Source organism: Adiantum capillus-veneris, chromosome 23 (assembly GCF_014529385.1).
Source record: "Adiantum capillus-veneris isolate H3 chromosome 23, ASM1452938v2, whole genome shotgun sequence".
Taxonomy (NCBI): domain Eukaryota; kingdom Viridiplantae; phylum Streptophyta; class Polypodiopsida; order Polypodiales; family Pteridaceae; genus Adiantum; species Adiantum capillus-veneris.
In genome coordinates, this window is record NC_140953.1 from 11,842,813 (window position 1) to 11,858,919 (window position 16,107).

Genomic DNA, 16,107 nt, shown 5'->3' on the forward strand with positions numbered 1-16,107 from the left:
GAGCAGCACGAAGAAATGATGACTTCTTGGGTGGATGTTATTACAAAGACTTGACAGAAGGCGGATAAAGCCGAAAAATGGATCGAGGTTGCCAAGAAAGGAAAAGGCAAGCAAATAACGTCCACGTCCACACCCACTATTATTAATCTGACACTAGAGGAGGAGCAAAGAAGACGTGTGCGTGCTTTACATGTGAGAATTTGCAGCCTTAAAGACAAAGATAATGTGGACAAAGAGGTAAAAGAGCTCATGGCTTTGATGGGGGTTCATGAGCCGATGCACACAAGAGCTTGGAGAGTGGGCAACAAGAAAAATGGAAGCAATGCGGAAACCTCGAAAGAAAGGGCACTCATCCTTCGTTTTCCCTCCATGGAAGCATAGGTCGATTTCGGCCTCCAACGGACGTTAAAACCTCTCTCTCTCTCTCTCTCTCTCTCTCTCTCTCTCTCTCTCTCTCTCTCTCTCTCTCTCTCCCAACTCTTTCTTGGGTATTGTACATTGCAGATCTGAGGTTGGGACCAGTTGCAGAGGAGGGAGATCCACATGGGTAGTGGGCGGTCCAGCAGATCACGGCTGATCCAAAAACGAGATCTACGGCGAGTCGTTTGAGGCCACGCAGCTGTGTACAGTCGGAGAGGGCTACCATCACCTGTTGCTGCTCTGTTCAGCATCCAATTCACCTTTTCCGCCAGCCACTCTGACAGCCCTACCTGCACAATCTGCCCTTTCTCTCACACTGTAGAGTAGTGCAACCCCTTCTCTTGGGCTGCCAGTTCTGACAGTGTAGATATTTGTATGTACTATCGCTTCATCTGTGGCTGCCCGGTTGATGGGGGTACCCTCTTGTGCATTGGTGTGTCTAAAGAGTAGAGGTACAACTGCCCAATTTCAGATAAGTATCTTGCACCGATAGCTGTTGTTTTGTGCCCCTTAAAACAGCACATGTTGCTGCTACTTCGCATCATCCACTGCCAATTTGACAGACCATGGAGATTATTATTGACTTGGTTTTAAGTTGAAGTTTTAATTCAGGCTGTCAACCAATTAAGTCCACATAACGAGAAGTCACAACAATTCTTTGACTAATGAACATCTTTAGTAACATTAAAGCATACAGGTGCACCTCTTCACATGCAAACCTGATTTTCTTAGAAGCTACTTTTCAAAAACTAGATGTTGCCATGTTTTATATAAAATTTATATGTTTAATAAAAGATGAATATGAGAGGCGGAGCAAAGGCATACCATCTGATTTTGTTTTGCTGTCTTCTTTATTTCAACAATCAGCTTCTTTTCTTGGGCCTGCAAGCTCTGCCTCTCCCTCTCTATCTCTCGGATCGACTTATCAAGCATGCGCTTGTTCTCCCTAAGTAGTTCTGGACGTTTACAAAAGGGGTGATCAAAAAGTCTAAGAATTTGCAAACACAAACACATGGAAAGAATGGCATACCTGCAGGTGTCTTCTTCTTGCCAAAAAGGAAACTCATGTTGTAGCCTTATTTAAGGAGAGCAACCTTTGCAAGATGTATGCGCGCGCGCGCGTGTGTGTGTGTGTGTGTGTTTTTGTGGGGGGGGTGGGGGGAATTTAGCTAACCCTATGTATCCTCAAAAAGATCAGAGCGGCAAAATGAATCCTATTTCTTTACTGAATCCTTAGTTGCAGCCCGCAAAGATTGTCTCAAGTAAAGGTATTTCCTGCACAAATTATTTGAAAGTTAATAATAATTCCAACAGGATGTGCAAGGAGAAACCATGTATTAAATTACAGGCAATGGCATTATGCATGAATATTTAAACCCTAAGCAGAAAAGATATTTAGATTCTAAAGTCTTAACCTCTGAAAATTTCTTTGAGGCAGTTTCTAAAGAACCACCAAATTCTCTATACTGCAACACAATATATAAAGATGAGCTTACGAATTAAAAGAGAGGCTAAAACACTTCCATAAAACACAAAAGCAAGGCACACAAGAAAACGGATAAAGAAGAGAAACCAAATCACCTAAATTTTCTATAAACAAAAAATAGATAAAGAAAAACCAATACTTACTTGAAAATGTTTTAGAAAAGGATTAGACAAAGTAATAGAGAGAAGCTTACCTGACTGAAACTTTGAACAATCACAACAAGGATAACACACAACACAAAGACCCTAGGGGTCGACCATGCAAAACTTACCATACCACGTAAGTGCAAGACAGGGGGTCTTTCAAAAAGCTAGATAAGCCAGAGTTTACCGGAACGCGGAACAAGAACGACGACGGGATCCCCGCGGAATAAGCGAGTAGACGAGGGGTCCGGAACGGGAACGGCATGGAACAGGAGGCATAAAAAACACCCAAATAATGCAATTTTTTGCTTTATGTGTTTGAATACAAGTAGTATTAGAGTCCTTTGACTCTAATACTCAAAGAAAACTCGATTTGAAGACCATTCACCCCTATTATGACTTGATTGCGTCGAGTGGTGATATGCAGTCATAGTACATACACAATAACACATGCGATTACAGATTTACGCTCTCAAGAGACAAGACTTGAAAGTTGAGCCATAGCATTGAGCAAAATTTAGTTCTCCATTGATTTTGGCTAACAAGGCCCGCCAAGGCGCTACAAAAAAGATAAAACTCAAGAGACTAGAGAAGTCTAGACTCAAGAGTGCCAAGGCCCAAAAATCTAAAAGACCCGAGCTTAAATTCTAATGTACTCCAATACAAAAAAAACAATCCCCTCCCCTGCGCACGCACCTGCACACCCTCTCTCTCGCCATCGCTCTCTCCCCCCCCCCCCCCCCCCCCAATCCTCCCTCGAGATGCCTTGCCTTGCATAACCCACTGCCTGCTCTGCCCGCAGCCAGCCCAGCGCGCAGCAAGTTCACAGCGCGCCCGCCCCAACCCCTCGCGCCTCAGCCCGTCCGCCCCTGCCTCGCGTTCCCACTTGCATTCCCCCCCCCCCCCCCCCCAATCCCACTTCTTAGCTCACAGGAGTTTGTCTTTTCAGCCTTCTGGGAGTTTCACGTCACCTTCGTCCTTCTCGACTCAGTAGCAGACACAGAATGGCGGTTTCTGCTCCACCTCAGAGGGACTCCACTGAAGCCCCCTCGCCCGACACCACAGATCCGACCCTTTGACTTGCTCTCTCGCTAGAAGAGCAAGCGAGCTTGATGGCCGAAGTCGAGCGCTTGCAAGCCACTTCAGTTATTTGTAAGATCATTGGCACTCGGCCCAGTCGGGGCGAGGTTCGGGATTTACTACAAGCCCGTCTTCTCTCCGATGTGGGCAAGATCACCAATGTCCAGATCCTCGGGAGAGGGTACTACCAGGTAGAGTTCAAGTCTGCAAATATGACGGCCAAGGTGATTTTGATGAGCCCACTCGGCATCCGAGCAGCTCGAGCTTGCTTCCGATTTTGGCATCATGGTTTTGACCCTTCTACAGATGTGGTCCAAGAGGAGGCAGACTTGCCGATTCCGATCTGTTTCCCAGGCCTGAGGCGAGAGTACCTCCCTCTCCTCCCCAGGATTGGTTCCATGTTCAGGACAGTTCTCGAGTCTCCACGCACTGCAGCTTCAGTTGTGGCCAATGCCGCAGGTTTACCTACTGTGCGGGTTCTTGTTCGCAACACACACTCCCTCCCCAAGGTGGTACTGCTCCTCGGGTGAGTGGGGGATGGATCAGACAAACTATGGACTATTCGAGTCTCCCAAACTAGAGATTCATTTGTAGGCAGATGGGCCATTTGGCAAAGGCCTATCCTCGTAGGAGACCTCGACCCACAGCGCATGCGCAGCCTCCCAAGGCTGAGCATGCCAAGCAGCAAGATACACAAGACGCACAGGTTGGTACCTCGACAGAGACCAGTGATCAAACAGCTGACGGTTGGCAACAAGTGCCTGGTCACCGTCGACAGGGGGCGGCTCGCCCTACTGCTCCCCCTGGTGGCCGACCTTCTGCAGCTCAGCAGCACTGGGTTCCGACTGGGAACTGTTTTGACCCCCTTCAGCAGGACCCGCCTAAGAAGGCCCTGTCCACTTCAATTCCTCCACCATCGCCTCCTCCTCCCTCACACGCTGCCGCTCCGCCTCCCCCGCCTCCTCTCCCCCCCCACACCTCCGCCTTCGCCTCCTGCCCCTCCTCTCTCCCCGATGGGTGCCCACAGCCTGATCTCCCAACCCCTCCTTCACTCCTCAGACGCAAGATACTAGACACGTTTCTGCCGCGAGGCATTCTCTTGGCAGTGCTTTCGCTACGAGCCGTGTGGCTCGAGAGGGACAACCCCACCTGAGGCCGCCTTTTTTGGTGCAGACTTCTCCCTTTGCAACAGTCCCTACAGGTTTGACTAGCTTCGACATTCGCAGACACTGAGGCTTCTTCGACTACAGCTTCACTCGGTTTCTGGGTCACTCTTCTCCTGACCTGGAGGAGGCTAGCTTTTCAATCCACGTCCTCTTTCTTGCAGCTAGAGGCATTGAGGCTTTGGACACAACGGTGGGTTTCTCCTTTCCGTTGTGTGGTAGGGATCTCACAGAGTGGACCCAGCACACAGTTCTTGACTGGCTCCAGATTCAGCCTATTGAGTTCTCACACCACACGGGGAACTTAGCGGTGACAGATATGGTGCAGACACTTTGGCCTCTTGCCAAGTTCAGTGTGACGCCTCCAGATAGAGTGGGTTGCAGGCACATTGTGGTGCATTTATTTGATGACACTCAGTGCCCTCCTTGTTATGTATTTGTGCATGAGGATTCTTGGACAGAGGATGTAGCCCTTCAAGCTGCACGCTCGGCTTGGGCCTGGGCGGGACAATCACTTCTTTCACGTTGTCTAGAGGTCGTCCGGATGCGGATTACCCCCCATCCAAACGGGCCTCAAAGATAGCGAGGTTGGCTGCTGCAACAGCATCTGTTTTCTCTCACTGACTCCATAAGGATCATCTCATGGAATGTGCAGGGATTAAGAGGGCCCAGTTTCAACATGAGAGGGGTCAGTTGCGTCAGGAGCTGCAAAGATGCCTTGTGGGTGGTAAGCTTGACATTCTTATGCTACACGAGCATCATCTTTGTGAGAGCCGCATTTTGCGATGTGGTCAAATTTTGTGTGGTCGCTATGAGACTTTTTAGTCAGTTGCATTTGGACCTGGAGGCATCCAAGGTGGGGTATGTATGACTATTGCGGACTCTTTGCAGCATGCCATTCTAGGCAGAGGGATTATTGTGCCAGGCAGGGCTCAGTGGATTACTATGCAGGTTCAGGGTTGCCTCATGGGCTTCCTGAACATCTACTCGCCCAATGTGGCGAGCGCACGTGCAGAGTTTTGGGCTCACATTGTAGAGTCTCTGCCACAGGCAGAGCAATGGTGCATTGGGGGAGACTTCAACATGTTGAAGGACCCCGTTGACAGGATTGGAGGTAGCCATACTACAGTGCATGGAGTTGAGTTGGCAGCTTGGGAGAGGTTATGTATGACTGTGGGTTCAGATATGTGGCAGCATTCTAGCTTTGTGAGGCCACCTGACAGCCTGGCCTTCTCTCGTTCGGACCGTAGAGTGGGAGGAGTGAATCTATCTCGGATAGATCGCTTCTACACTAGTGACCACTTCTGTGACTTGGGTGGGTCAGTTTGCATTATGCCTGGGACTTCTTTTTCAGACCATGCACCGGTGATCCTCACAGTGTCAGGTACAGAGGAGGGGGAGCATGATGCTTCGCATCTATGAGAGGGTCTTGCTGGACTCTGCGCTCTTAGAGCGAGTGGTGTCTCTTTGGACAGAGGGCTTAGACTTGCAGGACTCTCCTGCTGACAGATTGGCCTCTGGAGTCTGGACTTGCTCAGCTTAGTCAGCTATTTCTCACGGAGTCTACGGCCCGCTTGGCTGCAACGAGAGAGGAGCAGCAGCGTCTCCGACGAGGTGTTGCTTCCCTATCTATAGAGGATACAGGAGCAACAAGACAGTTCGCCAGGAGCTTGCCAGCACAGAGAAGAGGCGCCAGGAGTTTGCTTTTCATCAACAGGCATCTCAGTGGACTCAAGTGGGTGACAGAGTGACAGGGGCTTTCTTTGAGACAATGGAGCCCCAGCAGGCGCATGCCAAGGTCAGCCAGTTGAGGAAGGCCTGACGGGTCAGTTGCTTTGTCACGTGACACATCCAACCCTATGTGTCCGTGGACAAGCTACAGCATGACCAGGGTTCAATTCAGTCAAGTCAGTCTAGAACAGGAAGTGATCTTGCACTTTTGTGAGTCTGTTCGCAGACCGTGCATGTCCCATTGTCCAGACACTTAGATTAGATGCATATCCTCTGGTTGCACACAACATGACCATCAGATTTCCATCAAAATCCATCAGGAGATTTCCACCTATTTTCCCTATGTTTGACATTTTTCACTTATTATTTTTAAGTGACTTTTGTTGGGAACTAGGTAGGGCAATTTTGCTAAGTTTGTATAAATAGAAACCTAGCGCTAGCACTTTCTGGCAGAACAGGCAGCAGGAACTCCGCGTTCAACAGGCACCTTCTCAGCAAGACTTCCCACATCATCAGAGCTAGCGTTTTTGCATCTGCAAGGACCTAGCGTTTTCATCAACAGGCAGCCTGGCCTTGTTTGCATTGCAAATCAGCCCCGGCAGCAACAAGACAGCAAATCCCCTAGCGTTTTTGCATCAGGAGAAAGATCAGCCCTAGCGTTTTTCGATCAGCCTGACGTCTCAGCGTTTTGCAGTTCCATCGCGACGGAACCTCAAGATACACCAGCGTTTTCAGTTTTCAGCAGTCAAATCCCGCATAGACCCCCGAACCTCGCAGATCTCACCTTCCCACGGCAGATTCTCGCTGCACGGTCAAATCCCGTGAAGTTTACAGTTTCAGCCCGGAAAACGCAGATTTCAGCATCTGCGTTTTCAGCGCGTCATCGTTGCATCGTCACCATTGACATTGTCACCGACAGAGTCAGAATTCAACAGATAAAGATTTGCAGATTTCAGCCCTTAGCATTCTTCGATTTCAGCCCGTCTCGTCATCGTCCTCATCGTCGTCGACATCGTCGGCAAGTCCAGAGCATTGTAGAGATTTGTGCAATCAATAGTAGACCGCTCTTGCCATAGAGAGTGGGGCCTTCGCAGGAGGGTTTGACAACATTCTGGTGTCGTATTCTTCTCTCTCTGTCTCTCAGTCTCATGTACCTTCACTCACAGTGTCCATTCACTTTGTTTGTGTCCATTGCACTCTCTCATTAAAGAACAGAAGGCCCTCCCTTCTGTAAGTAAAAGGAACCCTTGAGCATAGTTCGGAGCACTCATCTTGAGCAAAGTTCAATATTTCACTTCCGCTGCACCTTACATGCTTCAAAGCCAGAGGACATTGCGTGTTGTTGCCACACCGTGACCTGCTGTAAGCAGAGCCTCAGTCAGAGCGTGAGGATGCATGTAGAGAGCAGGTGTGGGCACAGATGCCTTGTCTTGTGACTGAGGAGATGCGCCAGAGTCTTGAGCTGCCTTTACAACTAGAGGAGCTCCACGCGGCCCTCATCACACTCCCCCGTCGTGGCTGTCCAGGTGAGGATGGTCTGACTCCCAACTTTTTCTTAGAGTACTGGGACGTGCTTAGCTCAGATCTCTGCAGCGCTTTTCAATATATCCTACACACAGGAGAGATGCCTGACAGCATGAGTGAGGGCCTAATCTACCTTATTCCCAAGGAGGGTGGATAAGATTCGACAGTAGCGGCCCATCACCATCCTCAACTCAGCCTACAAAATTCTTGCCAAGGCTCTGAGTTTGAGCATTCAGCCACTTCTAGAGAGCATCCGTTTTGTCAAGGAGCGCAGTATCCTTGAAAACATCTTTACTTTCTGGGAGACGTCTGCCCTCACGCGCCTCCGTGGTGAGGATCTAGTGATACTTCTTCTCGATTTTGAGAAGGCCTACAATAGAGTTGACATGGACTTTTTGGAGGGCACTCTACGCAAGATGGGCTTCTCAGATGCCTCGATCAGAGGTGTGTCAGCTCTCTACAGATGGGCACACAATCAAGTACTTTTGTCGGGTGGTAGAGGTGATTGTTTCATGCTCACACATTCGGTCAGACAGGGCTGCCCTCTTGCCCCCTTCCTCTTTCTGTTCTATGCTGAGACGATGAGCAGGTTTTTGCTTTCACAGCAGGTTGGTCTACGTGGCTTAGCGCTCCCTATTCGGGGAGATGAGCTATTTGGATGCTGAGTTTGTCGACGACTCAGCCTTGTACTTGGAGGGCCAGGAGGCCAACCTTCACAAGTGTGAGCAGGCACTTGAGACCTTTTGTTGTGCATCAGGCGCATTGATCAACACAGTGGCTTTCTCGGTTGTTAGTGCTCCTACGCTTGATTGGCTGCCACGTGAGGGTTTCAGATGGATTCCCCTAGGGACTGCAGTTCGGTACTTGGGCTGTCAGGTTGGCTTGGACTTGTCTCTGGAGCAGCAGATTGCTTCCCTCCTCCTATCCATCAGGAGGAAGTTGTTACATTGGAGCTCCGCACGACTTTCTTTGGCAGGCAGAGTTGTAGTGGCCAACCAGGTGTTGTTGGCTACTATGTGGTACATCACTTCTTGTTGGATCTTTTCGAGTTCCTGCATCAGCCAGGTAGAGAGGCTAATCACGAACTTCCTTTGATCAAGACATGACACCCAGATAGCCCGGGCCAAAATGGCATGGTAGGTCATCACTCTTCCTTGTTCTCAAGGAGGGTTGGGGATCATAGACGCAGCACAGCAGAGTAGAGCCCTTCTTGGGAAGTTTTTTGTCAGAGAACTACTTCCAAGGGAGGAACCCTGGAAGGAGTTTTTGCTTCAGCGGTTTAGTGCTAGAGTGCCTCGGGCTGGAGGCTCCTGGCAACCTTCGACCAGATGGATTTTCACAGAGATGCGCAGAGTTGGCCTGAGCAGAAGACTGGAGGACCGTTTTGCTGTGAGTCTGCTCCGTTTCGGGGAGCAACTGCGGAGAGGCCTGAAGCGGCATCAACCTACTTGCAAGGAGGAGCGCCTGAGACAATCCCTGATTTGGAACCCCATGGTTAGCACGCAGAGAGGCCACTTGGTTGATAGTAGGCCTCATGTTTCTTGGGGTCCCATGGCAAAGGGTCCAGTGCACTTTAGGTGGTTGGCTACAGTTTTCAAGCTTGTCAGAGGAGCTTCAGAGCATCCAGCTTCAAGGCATGAGAGGGAAGCAGAGCATGTGTCAGGACATCACAGAGGCAGTTCCAGCTGAGTGGCTCACACCTCTTGAGTCAGCAGCGCCCAAATGGATGGGGGCCTTCACACGATTGGAGGTTCTCATCGCAGTTCGGGCTTGCTCGGAGACTGTCCCCTCCCTGTTCTTCGAGCTATAGGGTGTGGGTCGTTTACATTGTGTTTCAGTAGAGGTCCCACAGGTGGCAGAGTGCTGTTTTCACAGGATCCGTGTTGTGGGCATCTGTGATCCAGCTTCAGGGCATGAGAGGGAAGCAGAGCATGTGTCAGGACATCACAGAGGCAGTACCAGATGAGTGGCTCACACCTCTTGAGTCAGCAACGCCTAGATGGATGGGGGCCTTCACACGACTGGAGGTTCTCATCGCAGTTCGGGCTTGCTCGGAGATTGTCCCCTCCCTGTTCTTCGAGCTACAGGGTGTGGGTCGTTTACATTGTGTTTCAGTAGAGGCCCCACAGGTGGCAGAGTGCTGTTTTCACAGGATCCGTGTTGTGGGCATCTGTGGGAGAACTTGTGTCATAGATCCTGACCCAGCAACTCTTGAGACTGGCCACTGGAGGCTGTGGGCTTGGGAGTGTTGTCCACTGGCACGAGTGCAGTGGGATCCTGTGGAGTGGACCCTATCTCCTCAGCCGACCACCCAGGTGTCTCTTTCTTTCCGTACACTGTTCGTCTAGGACGTCAAATACTAGCAGCACGGAGAGAGGCTCGTCCTGCTGCAACACCTCATTGGCACGAGGAGGGTCTCACAGCTGAGTTCTTTTCAGCTTTCTGGGCAAGGTTGTGGGACTCCAGACAGCCGCGGCGAGTCACTTTGTTCGAGTGGCTGGTTGCACACCGCGCTACAGCAGTTGGGAGCTGGCTTGTACATAGTGGTCTCTCGGCAGCATGCGCAGCTTGCGACCATCCTATGGAGAGTCAACGCCATTGTCTTTGTGATTGTCCTTTGGCACAACAGGTTTGGCATCATGTCCTTCGGCTGATGCCAGCTCTTTCCACGGCACAGCAGTACACTTGGGGGGCAGCTACTTGGTCCACTCTCATGGGCCCGACGCTTCAGGTTGAGTTGTCCTCCACCAGCAGTATGATAGTGATTCACGGAGGCCGACCTACACCCCAGCCTGCTACAAAGCTTACTCCACAAGAGTGGTGCAGTGAGAGAGAGAAGCTCATCTGTGGCCTGACATTCTGGTTCATTTGGCGGGCCCGTTGCTTTCGCATCTGACCAGCAGAGACTGTTCGGGATCTTTTGCTAGAGCTGGTCCACACTCTCAGAGAACAGTTCGAGAGACTCCAGGGGGTGATGAGATGGCACTACCGTCCACCTGCGTGGCTTTTCCCTCCTCCCATATCTTGATTTAGCCTCAGTGTACATATGTTGTTTTTTCATTGGGAGAGTCTCCCCCCTTATGTTTGTCGTAGCCCTCTCTAGAAGAGGTGGTTGTAACCCTATGGACAGTTTCATTAACTAATAGAAGGATCTTTTCTTGGGGAAAAAAAAAACCATAAAGAGACTACAAAGGGGGCAATACAAAAAGGTATGAAAGTTCGAGAGTCTCAACTCTCAAGACTCAAGAGCCACTAGCCTAAGTAAACTCCCAATTAGTAGTAGTCAGCTACATGTCATGCACATCCTCCCATGCCTCACCATCAAGCTATGACGGCTCCGCCTCGGCCATGGAGGAGGAGGACGTACTTGGTGTCGGTGCCTCTGTATCTCCACCTACCTGAGGAGCCTCTTGCTCCATCTCCCACTGTGTGAAAGGATCCATTTGTTTAGTCACACTCTTGCGAAGCATTTTCAAGTTTACGCTCACAAAGACAAGATCATTTGCCTTCTCTACTCCAAGCCGATTCCTCTTCTTGGAAGCAATGCAGCTAAAGGTACTTCACATTGCTCCAAGCATGAGGTACTAATTGACTGGTGACAATACGTATCGCCAGTCTTTGAAGCTCAAGGCCATCATAGCCATAGATGATAGTCCTCCCACCATAGCATTGAACCTATCTTCTTGCAATCAATCTAAGCATCCGGAGTTCCAAATGACCCCTGCATCTCTGTTTTGTCTCAACTAATCCCTGACAATGCGCCGCCCATCTCTGTCTAGGACCATCTTGTTCAAGATCTTTGTAAATTGATTCATGTTTAGCTGTCTCTTGCCCTGCACCTTGGAGCTTTGGATCCATCATGTATGATGTCCTATGCAAAGGAGAGGCATATGAATTCCACCTCTTCTTGCAAAGAGCATGGATCTCTGCATATCGCTCTACATTCGGCTCAAGCCGCTCAAGCTCCTTCGTCTCATAAACCTCACCAATGCAAGGCTCCATGCCATCTATAACCCGAAGCAAATGAATCACGGGTTTAACTTGTGCGTCTAGACTCTAAATCCTTCCAAAACTCTTAATCCTATGTCTTCTCCTTGCACACAGTCCCTACAGGCTACAGCAGAGAAGGTGGTGAACTCATCACTAATGAAAACCTGTAGGACCGCATTTTGACATTCAGAAAACCTACGCACGAGGAGAAAGTTGAACGCGAAGCAGGTATCTAAATATTTGAGGAGCACCTTGCCACCCAGCCTCTTGAGGTACTCGGACCGAATTAACTTGAGATTGTTAATGAAGTTCACAAGCAATCTTCACTGCATTTGCAATGACTGGAGCAACAAGAAACAGCCTATAGTTGCCTTATCTTCCACAGAGGCAGAATATTTAGCTGTTTGTAGTGCTACATGTGAGTCAGTGAGGATTCGAAGGCTACTTTCCAAGAAGGGATTTCCCCAGCAGACCACCATTATGTCCTCTAACAACCAAAGTTATATATAGCCATTGCGAGGAATCAGGTGTTCCATGCTGGGACCAAGCATATAGAGATAGAGTATCATTTTGTTCGTGAGAAGACCAAGGATGGCCCTATCCAACTAGAGTACATCCCGACTTCAAATAACCCTGTTGACATCTTCACCAAACCTCTTCCATAGGCGACATTATCCTCTCATGCCAACTCCTTTGGACTTGTTTCCCGTCCAAGAGTTGAGAGGGGGTGTTAGAGTTCAGTTTCTTGTCCAGTGGTAGCTCCAGTATCTCCCAGAAGCAGATTAGAGAGTGACGGCTGTTTTGTGGCTGTGCCCGGCCGTACCTGAGGTAGATGTACCTATTCTCGGTAGTGCACTCCACAATGTATGCCACATTCAGAGTCTACGCTGCAGTCAGATTCTAAGCCCTACATGCAGCAATCAGAGTCTATGCGTGCCGCATGTCTTGTATACAGTGAAACTTCTCTTATTATATTAAATACCGATTTAATATAAATTTAGTATAGTAATCGCGGTATCTAAGAAGTGTTACCTACTAAAACCGGCCCGTAGGGCGGTAGACTTTAGCTTTCACCTGAATCTTTACTCAACTAAACTTTACTTGAACTTTACGACACAAAGGAACTTCACGATTAAACCTGTGACTGGAATTAAGACTTCAATCAAACCACGGCTTGGCAGCTAGAGTGCTACCAACTGGCGCCCCTTTCGGTATTTCTTATTAAACTTGAGATAAAACCTGCAAGTTCCTATGATCGGTCCCGATTTTACCGGGCTGAAAATGGCCTACTGTAGCCCGATTTCAACAACATAACCGCAATAGGAGGCTTCACAAATAAAATCCCCATGCAAGCGGTGACTTCTTCGGTACGAGCACTTTCCCAAACCTGGCGAGAAGCTGCAGCACGCTGAATTCTCTGTTTTTCGACCCGAAAATGCACCAAATCACCCGTACAAGGATCCCATTGCTTCCCCATGGCTCCTAGGGGTATTAGGGATCAATTAGGGTCAAAACCCTAAACCTGCAAAAATACACAGCAAGCTGTAGTTTATTGTTTCGGGTTCCGTTTCGCGTGCCGGTCGCATCTGTAGTAAGCCTTCATACTACCGCACTTGTAGGGCTACTTGCCCTTTGCATCGGATGAGATTTCTCGCGTGGAATCTCTCCAAATTCACCTGTACTTGCGGGGGATTAGCAATTAGCTAATCCAGTACCTGCACAAGAGGCTCTTGCCTCGGCATACGCGCATGAATCCACACAACTGTACATAAAAATAGAAAGCCCTTGAGTTGGGCATTACAATTCTGTAATCAAAGGGAGAGAGGTGCACGAGAGCGGAATCATCGCGCTACATAAGACAAGGGAGAAGGCAAGTTTTCCATTAAAGCTGTGATCACCTGCACCCACTACTCACACACACTTGTGTTCACTTAATGAAGCAAAATTCAGCCTCTAATCTCAAATTCGGCGCCCCCTCTTCATGCTAGATTGGCAATTCCACCTGGAGCTTGTTAAAGTTTTGGCATCTCAAGTGAAATGCCCAATGTGATCCCATTATTTAGTTTGGCTTTTAGGTATTTATCTCTTGGGTAGGGCAATTTAGTGAGTTTGCTATACAAGCAACCCCTTGCCTCCATTGTATATACATTCAGTTATTCATTGCCAAGGTTGATTGGTCCAAGAGACTCTCTCTCTCTCTCTCTCTCTCTCTCTCTCTCTCTCTCTCTCTCTCTCCTTGGTCTCTACGCTTCCGCATCATCGACTTTGACATGGTATCAGAGCCACTTGGTGTAGCTCGTGCATGAAGGCCTTGGACGTGGAGGAGCAGCCCACAAGAGAAGAGAAGAGCATACCTATTGCCGGCACCCTCACCGTTCCCATCCTGCGGTCTCCCTGCCTTGCAAAACGTTGTCCCAAAGAGCCCCACTAGCCACCGCTAGCATTTCAAAACGCTGGCGTTTCGCAATGGATCACCTACAGCCGGCACCGCTTTCCCCCCATCCCCTGCGTGCATTTTGGAACGTTCGTCCTGCGCCATTGCTGCCCCCAGCATCACAGCATTTTGGAACGCAAAAGCTAACAGCGCCCTTGGGGAGCTTGTGCCCCTGCGTTTTGAAACGTTGCTAGTCGACAGTGCCCCGTTTGGAGACGACATCAGACCCCGCTTCTCTTGCGTTTTGATATGCAACGACAAATTGGGAAGGTGTGGCTTTGTGCCCAATTTACAAATGTTGTGGAGCAGCATAAGAGAAGCAAAACTTGGAGCTCTAGAGAGGGACAACGAGAGCAGTTCGGGAGCATTCAGAAGCTCAAAATGTTGGGCAAAGCTTCGTGGATCGGCTTGGGAGAACAAAAAGGCGGGAATTTGGAGTTGAAGGGAGGAAGTTTCCCGGAGTGGCTTGGGAGACGGAAAGGCAAGCAAATTAAGAGAGCGACAGCTGAAAGTTCTTGTGGTTTGGGATTTTTTGTGGCCCTTGGAGTGCGAGGAGTACAAGTTTCCAGTTTTTGCAAATTCAAAACGGCCCCACCTTGCTCGACGACAACGACCAAAACCAACCAAAAGCTATGGATAACGGATCGTCAACCATCCATTTAGCAGCCTATGTACCGGCACAATTCTCAAGGAACACGACAAATTGTTTGGCTTGAGTTTGTGAAGTCAAAAGCAAATCTGCTGCAAAGTCAACTGATGCACCAGTTGAGAGATTTTTAAGCAGGAAGCCCAATTACATGTACGAGTGCCAAGTGGCACTTTTTGGCCAATTTACCAAGTTTGGGAGAACAGAACTCGTAACTGACTCTTTGGAGCAATTTTGGAGACTGTTAACGCTGATTTTCAACCATTTCTCTCCATTTTTGAGCTTCCCATGACTTTACCTAGGACCAAAGAGCTCATTTTCAGCATTGAAAGGCATCAGATGCGTGTTTACAGGGCTGTTTTGCTACGTTTTCAGCGATACGCAAGTTTTGGGAGCCATGGAAATTTTTTCCTTTTTACATCTATTTCTTCACAGATGCATTACAGGTCAAGGACAGAAGAGGGGACGCTCGATTTATGCTGGGAGGATGCTTCATTGAGAACCTGTCACCACAGGTTAAGAGCTATGGAGTGCTTGTTTTCCCTTCCATGTACACTGTGGTGCTGGAGTGATTCCCTGCACACTACACACTGCTCTCTCCCCCCTACGTGCAGTTATGTGATGCCCCACAAGAGGGCTCTTCATTTGACTGATGTACAGCTGTGTATGGGTTCATGCTTTTGTGCTGAGGCAAGAGCCTCCTAGCTGCTGCTCCAAAGCAGGCACCGGTGAGGGTCATAACCTCACCGTACAGGTGCAAATTCAGCGTTGGAAGAGTCTTTCAGTCAACGAGCTTCAGCTCGAGCCACCGTGATCGCCAAAATGGCATTGGAGCTGATCTCTTAAAACAGCTAATTCCAGTGTTAGAAGATTTCAGCTACTAGTGTAGGAAGATTTCAGACAATTGACTGGACAGGAATCAGAAACTAGACTAGAATTTGGATACTGAAATAAGAATCAGACTTATGTACTGGAAATAAGGTTCAGATTCAAATTCAAAAGACTGGACGAGAAGTAAGTGTAACTGGAATATATGCCATGATTGGAATTACAGATCAAGATTACAGCGGATATGATTTACAGAGAGAAAGTACAGCCGACAATACTGCCAATGATTCTCAAGTACAAGTATAGCCAAGGCGCTAACCCAAATGATAACAATTGCCAACCCGATTACAATGTAAACCCGATTACAATGTAATGGGCCCTATTTATACACTTCGGGTTTACTGTAGTAATTACCATAGTAACTACTAAGTAATTTGCTGCCCATCTCCTAAGAAGACGTTCCCACACAGTGAATTATCCAACCGTCTACACTCGTGAACCCGAAACAAAATTTATTGTTCATGTCCCAAATACATTTCAGATGCATAGAGATGCATGGTTTCATAAGCCTATTGGCTGAAATACATCATACTTGTCGCTGAGAATAGCTATGTCTGATTTGTACTGGGATTTTTAGCGCGGAAGAGGCTTCTACTGATATC

The 16,107-nt window shown here is 48.7% G+C and overlaps 1 protein-coding gene across 1 annotated transcript in view; it reads right to left on the reverse strand.

Annotated features, from left to right (window-relative positions):
• Positions 1 to 16,107, reverse strand: part of LOC147427416 (vacuolar protein sorting-associated protein 2 homolog 1-like) — a 47,327-nt gene that overhangs the window by 27,159 nt on the left and 4,061 nt on the right. Inside the window, exons 2-3 of the mRNA XM_086497345.1 lie at positions 1,451 to 1,695; positions 1,246 to 1,376 (exon numbers count right to left, since the gene is read on the reverse strand). Of these exons, the coding sequence (XP_086353471.1) occupies positions 1,246 to 1,376; positions 1,451 to 1,487 (168 nt within the window). The 5' untranslated portion in view covers positions 1,488 to 1,695. The remainder of the gene's footprint in view (positions 1 to 1,245; positions 1,377 to 1,450; positions 1,696 to 16,107) is intronic.